Source organism: Nanorana parkeri, unplaced genomic scaffold (genome assembly GCF_000935625.1).
Source record: "Nanorana parkeri isolate BGI_ZX_2015 unplaced genomic scaffold, ASM93562v1 scaffold758, whole genome shotgun sequence".
Classification (NCBI taxonomy): domain Eukaryota; kingdom Metazoa; phylum Chordata; class Amphibia; order Anura; family Dicroglossidae; genus Nanorana; species Nanorana parkeri.
The window spans coordinates 80318-87652 of NW_017307026.1; the positions used below are offsets into that span (position 1 = coordinate 80318).

General features: G+C 43.0%; 1 protein-coding gene across 1 annotated transcript in view; it reads right to left on the bottom strand.

The window, feature by feature from the left end:
- Positions 1 to 7335, bottom strand: part of ATF1 (activating transcription factor 1) — a 35771-nt gene that overhangs the window by 8542 nt on the left and 19894 nt on the right. The window contains exon 2 of the mRNA XM_018564535.1: positions 1789 to 1890. Coding sequence (XP_018420037.1) covers positions 1789 to 1884 — 96 coding nt within the window. The 5' untranslated portion in view covers positions 1885 to 1890. The remainder of the gene's footprint in view (positions 1 to 1788; positions 1891 to 7335) is intronic.

Consider the following 7335-nt stretch of genomic DNA (forward strand, 5'->3'; position numbering starts at 1 on the left):
GTTTATTTCATGTCACTAAAAAATAACGCAATGCTTGTGTGGCTTGCAAAATATTGGGCACACAAAACAAAATTTACGCAAGAGGATTGCAGGACAATGTGTCAATGTTTTTTTACATTTTAGGAATCATGATGAGAGGAAATACATATAGGGATTTATGTAAAAAACAAACAGTCAATCTTAAAAAATTACTTGTTGACAATGTATTAATGTTTTTGAAGGGTTCACTGTGGGTAGTGATTTAAACTTCTTTATCACAATTATCATCATAGGTATGATTGTTAATATATGAGAGGGAAAGAGAACACTTTCCAGGAGCGAGCGAGAGCGAGATATATGAGAGGGAAAGAGAACACTTTCCAGGAGCGAGCGAGAGCGAGATATATGAGAGGGAAAGAGAACACTTTCCAGGAGCGAGCGAGAGCGAGATATATGAGAGGGAAAGAGAACACTTTCCAGGAGCGAGCGAGCGCGAGAGCGAGAGCGAGCGAGCGAGCGAGCGAGCGAGAGAGAGAGAGATGCATTTTTTTTTTATAAACTGCATATAGACTGATGCAGTTTGTATGGAATAGGAGTGTGAAGGCTTAAGAGAGCGGAGTCTGTAGAGCAATATATGCGAGAAGGAAGGTGCAAGTGATATGCTCCTAGATGAAGTCACATGGCTCTGTGTTGGGGCGGAGCTTAGTTACACATACTGGGATTATTTAACATTATAAAGTTACATGGCTCTGTGTTGGGGCAGGACATAGTCGCACATTAGGGTTTAGGGATGCACCGATACTGGGCATTTTTACAAGTACTCGTTAAAATGCCGATACCCAAAACCGATACAGGCGATTTACATTTTTTAAATAAAAGCGGCTGCTGTAAGGTCCCGCGCTTGCTGGGCAGCACATCTCTCCCTGCCGAGACCATCTGCACCCCTCCTGATACCCTCTGCCCGTATCAGGCCAGCACTCAGGAGAAGAAATGCAGCACAGAGTAGGTAGAAAATTCATATACTATTGTTCTGCATTGTTGTATAATGTATTGCTGGGATTTGTAGTCCTCTATAGTCAGTGCCATTCTGCTGTTGTAGTATAATGTATTGCTAAGATCGGTAGTCCCTCTACAGCTTGGAGTCGATGGCAGAACTACCAGGGTTGCAGCCGGGTCCTAGCTCTGGCGCTTCACCACTGTCCTTAAATCATTAGTCTGTATTGTTTTAGAAAAACGGTCACATGACAAAAAAATTGGTATAATTGGTATTGGCGAGTACTTGAGGAAAAGTATTCGTACTCTTGTCTTAAAAAAAAAAAAAAAATGGTATTGATGCATCCCTATTAGAATTGCCTTTGCTGCAAGGATGGAGTGTTTTTAAATCATATGCTGCGATTGCTGTTGCTTGTATGCACTTCACAAAAGTGAGTGGTGACATTTTTAATGGTTTAACAAAACAGTTTTACACTATGGGGTCTATTTATAAACAATTTGCAGAGCCACTTGCCCTGTAAATCTTTCTAAAACGTTCATTCTGTGTGAGTAGATGCAAAAACGAATGCTCTCAGATATACATTACATACATTGGACCTGAAAAAAATATTGCATTTTGACCAGTAGATGAAGCATGGGAAATAGGCCAACACATTTCTAGCAGGCAACACTAAGCTGATCAAAACAAAACAAAAAATAACCATCAAGCGTGCTTGCTTATTAAAAAGGTATATGTGCATAGATATATTTTTAGTTTTCCTGTCATTCTTGTTGTCAAAGTACAAAAAGAACAAAGAAAAAAAATGAAAGCTGTACCTGTTGAGCAAGTTGGGCAGCTTGAAAGGTAGCTGGGAAGGAAATGGTGTGGACAGTCTCTGTACTACTGTTGCTTTTCCTAGAGACCTCTTCCATAATAAACTGTAACATAAAATTAAAAGCAACTTAATTAGCCATGTAATCTTACACAGTAAATAAGTTTAGGCAAACATTCCGATACATTGCATTTTCTTTAGTAATGTATTAGCATGGCATGGTTTTTACAAATAATGTGACGCATGACTAGTCAGAATGTGGTAGGCTAAAATTAACCAAAAAGCTATCCACTCAGATACTAAAAAATCACAGCTATGCCTTGTTAACGCTGAGCCCTGTCACTGAAACATATGCCTCAATCCCAATTTCTGTCAGGCTCTCCCCCACCACCTCTCCTCTTTTTTTTTTGGTACTCGCAGATACCAAACACCGATACTGGAAGTCCCATTAAGGAAGCCAGACGGCATGTAATGACTCGCCACCCACCTGACTTCTTGATTAGCCGGGAGGCCGCCTCCATGTTCCCTCGTCACTTGGTAATGAGGAAGCATGGTGCCGGCTTTCTGGCCAATCAGGAAGCCGGCTTTGTGGCCTATCAGAAAGCAGGTAATGATTTGCCGTCCAGCTTCCTGGTTGGCCAGCTTCCCGACCAATCAGGAAATCGAGTGACGAGTCATTACACACTGCCCAGCTTCCCGATTAGCCACAAAGTCGGCTCCACGCTCTCTCGTCACCAAGGGACGAGGGAGCATGGAGCCGGCTTCCCAGCCAATCAGGAAACCTGATACCGGAGGCTCAGGTATCGGGCTAGGCATCGGAGCATTTAGGCGAGTACGAGTACTCTCCCAAATACTCAGCATTGGCACCGATACTAGTATCGGTATTGATGCATGCCTAGTATAGACCTCTGTAGTCCGGCTACCAGAAAGTGATGTAGTACTTTCTGGACATTGAAGCTTATTTGTCTAAAATGCTAACTCCTGTAGGTGTCACTGAAATGGGGAAATCCTTACATACTTAGATGTAGTAGAAGAATGTGCTTTTCCAGGCTCCATAGGCACTATATCAAATGGCTTTGTAAACTGCAACAGCTATTCACTTGTATGCCACTAGGGAACCCGGCACTAAAAACTGTAACTGAACTATAAGAAGTCTATGAAAAAAAAAGTTATCAGTCAATGCTGAGAAAGCATCCAACATTCATGGGGGCACCTTATAATTCTGAAATTTCCACAAGCCAGTCAGGGCTGAATTGTAACATTGGCTGAATTGTAACATTGGCTAACATTTAAACAAGAAAGTCTCTTACTTGCCCACTCCCCAGACCCTCTTAGGCCTCAATAAAAACATGTGCTCTTGTACCTCAGAAATGTCTAATAGGTTAAAAATGGAAGTTACTTGTCAAATTCCTGCCCTTAACCTCCCTGGCGGTCTGATTAGCTCAGTTTTTTTTTCTATTTGTTTCTATTTTTTACTTTTAAAATTTTCCGCCAGTTCCGCCCCCCTGCGACGCGGACACTCGCAAGGGACGGAAGATGGATGCCGGCATCGGCCGGAGGACACAGCCCGGCTCGTGGACAAGGTAAGTGACGCACAGTGTAATCCCGAGTGTGTGGCTCAGGGTTACCGCCTTTGGTATTGAAAATTAACCCCGAGCAACACTCGGGATTACCGCCAGGGAGGTTAATATTAATCTGTCAGTCCCTTCCATAGGTTCCTCATTTTCAGTTCTCTAGACTGGATTACTTCAGAAAAACAGAACACATTTTACACGGGGCAGACAAAAAAACTGTAAAGATATTCGATATGACGCTTTTTGTTATATATTTTTTTTACCTTGCTGTATTAACACGTTTATTGGTTTCTAAAGGGTTCATAGTTACATGCTAGCTCCTGGATGCACTCCACAGGCTTGATCTGAATATTTGATTCAGGTCAGTAACTCGAAGCAGAGCTGAAGCTAGCTCCTTTTGCACCAGAGGTGAGAACATTTGAGGAAAGTAAACAAACGAATGAATGAATGATATTAGAACTGTCTATTGTGTTATAGGGACAGAGCAGGGGAGTAAAATGGATTTTAAGGGGGTGAGAGACAGAGCATGGGGACATGGAGTGATAAAGACAGCGCAGGGGAGTCAAATGGATATTTAAAGGGGTGATAGGGACATGTAGGTTATATGGACAGAGAAGAGGAGAAAAGGAGGAGATTTTTAAAGGGGTGATGGGGACAGAGCAGAAATCATTTGAAAATAGGGACAGAGGAAAGAGAAGTAAAAATTGATTTTTTTAAAGGGGTGATGGGGATAGAGCAGGTTATGCAGAAAATACTCCCAATGCGTTAGGCGCATTGACGTTCTCTTGTGATCCAGATCACAATTTGTACTTGTATATATCTTTGCCAATTGAATTGCTTACTTCATGAGGGGATAGAGCAGTTTATGGCAGAAAATTCTCCCAATTACCTTACATATTTAGTTAATTCCCAGGTCTCCCTTATCCCCAAGTATTCCTTGCCATCTCTCAGCACTTTTTAGCTTTAGTGTGTGGGGTCATGTGAGAATCAAAAGGTGTGATGCTTCATTGGCTGGTGCAGTTTTCCGCTGGTTTTAAGCAGTATTACCTGACAGCCAATCGCCAGCTGGGAACTCCATGCATCAGCCAATAAGTGAGGCAATCAACACTGCAGACGCCCTCAACTCCTCCCCTCCTGGGAACCAGCCAATATCCAGCAGCGCTGCTAGTCTATTCACTGATCAGCAATGCAACCGCTCTCCACTCCCTCCACACCTGGAAACCAGACAATAAGTGGCAGAGCCGCACGTGAGCGAGATGGTAATGCGAGGCGATCAGCACTGCATCCAAATCGCAATGCACCTGCCCTCCTCTTCCCCCCGCTGGGCACCAGATCCAGCCCCCTCGCAGTTACGCTCGAGGCGTGTGCCTCACCCTTCCTACGGCCCTGACGCAAAGTATTGAAACCTGAACATGTACATGACAGCTAGCAGGAGTCAGCAATGATAATACAGTATCTACATTTCTCTCAAAACAGTAAAGGGTCAATAGAGAGAAAGTCAGAGATCTTCTCATCAATCCCTTCTGAAAGATAGAGTACCAGAGTGTCCCGAGATATGACATCTTTAAGCACAAACATCTTTTTTAGGCTAACCATGTTTTTTTATTAATTTCATCACACAACAAATTTACCAACATATTTAACATAACGACACACAAAATCTACAAACACATACTTCTAGATAATTGCCGGCTCTGTATTCTTTGCATACTTTATTTCTCTTTTCTTCTCCTGGCAGTGGCCATGCTAAGCGCATATTAATATATGTCCCTTTACTTCCTGAACATGTGACTAGGACATGTGAACATGCGTTGCGCGTGCATAGAAATGCGCAGACGTGAACAAACCCCATAGGAATGCATTGCCTTTTATGTTTTGCGTGTCTAGGCCCGCATCTGCTCACGCATAAAATACCTAGGTGAGAACAGGGACTCAGAGGCCCATGATGAGGCTTATTTTCTTATACAGGTGAGTAAAATGCAGCTGCTGAAAGTAGTTCTTACATTAACAAGGCCTACAAACCAAGTGTGAGGCATTACTGGAATCTAGGAAATGCAGAAACACTTGTTTTTACAATAACTGTAACATGGTCAGACTGCATAAAACAGTAATAGATGCGAGTGTCATTTTATATTTTTAAATGAATGTGCCACTAGGGTTAAATGTCCTGTGTTGAGATTCGGAACGCTGCTCAACACCAAGCACAGATCCATTCCCAAAAATATCACCCAAATTGCCCCCTTCGTACCTCCCAAAACCTCCTGCTCTCGTCACCTGCTTGCATGCTCGCCTCCAGGACTTTTTCAGAGTGTCTCCCTTTCTCTGGAACTCCCTACCCCAATCTGTCCTCTTATCTCCTACTCTGTCCACCTTTAGGCGATCCTTGAAAACTTGTCTCTTCAGGGAAGCCTCTTCCACCTCGATATAACTGTACTTTAAGTTCTTTTATTAAATCATCCCAAACAATTATTACCTTTGGGCCCTACCTCCTGTACTGAAAATGTATTGTTCATTGTATAGTTTCCTTCAGTTTTGAAAAGCGCTGTGCAAACTTTTGGCGCTTTATAAATCCTGTATAATTAAATTAATGCATTAGGGTGCCCCACAGTGCACCATCAAGCAGAATATGCGTTGCAGTACAACAGGGTGGACCTGGCCTTACAATGTTTGCAGACTGACTGCAGGTTTTTGTACATGGAACTGATTTTTTTTGGCTAGTCTTACCCACAAGATCTCAGGCTATATCGAGATAGGCATTAAACAAGGCACTTCCATCACTATCATGTCAGTTACACAAGCGCTTTCGGGGCCACACAGGGTCCCTTCATCAGGCATAGCAAAGGCATTGGCTTTGATCCTATAAGGATTTGGTGTGCTGGTGACGTTTCTGCAATAGTCTTGAGACCCTGTCACTAACTTATTAAATTGCAGGAAAATGCACTAAACAAAATCAAGTATGTTAAATGCTTACTTGCAGTGTTTTTCCCTTCTATACTTACAATGTGCCCCCTGAAATGGTTAGCAAATTTGACTGTTTCAGAAAGAGTCAATTTCCTAGAACACAGTCCATGAACCCGGACGCAAAACCGCTGTTTAGGGCTGCAACAACTAATCGACATCATCGATTATTGAAAAAGTTGGCAACTTTTTCAATAAATCGATTAATCGGCTTCTGATCAGTTGGCCCGGTTCACGGCTCCACACACGCTGAGCGCCGCACCTCCACCCCCACCTCACGCTCGCCGCTGCCAGACGTGCCCTCCAGCATCCACGCTCTTCACGCCGCACCTCCTCCCCGCCCACATCCACGATCGGCACAGGGACGGGGGGAGATGTAGTAAGGAGGAGCAGGTGTGGGGGCATGACAGCCGCTGATAGACAGGTCCGATCTTAGAAGCATGTTGCTGGAAGACTGCACTTTCCCACACATGGTGCTCTATAATGTATTGCTGGGATATGGTACATTGTGCTGTATATTATACATGTGAATACAAATCCCAGCAATACATTATACACTGTATGTATAATGTATTGCTGGGATTTGTTGTACTCCTATATAGCTGGTGATATTCTGCACTGAGCTGTATAGAGGACTACAAATCCCAGCAATAATACATTATACAGCGCAATGCGGAATACCACAAGCTATGGAGTACAACAAATCCCAGCAATAATACATTATACAGTGGTGCAATGCCGAATACCACCAGCTATAGAGGACTACAAAACCCAGCAACAGTACATTATACAGCACAATGCAGAATACCGCCAGCTATTATGTACTATTGCTGGGATGTGTAGTCCTCTATAACCGGTGCCATTCTGCATTGCGCTGTATAATTTTACACTTTCCTTTTCACTATATTGCACACCACTATTTTTTTTTCTTTTCTTTTTTACTTCTACCGCTCCAAGCTTGCTCCTGTGATGGAGTGCAATCTCAATACAAACTAGTAGTCCATCACTGGAGCCATTTT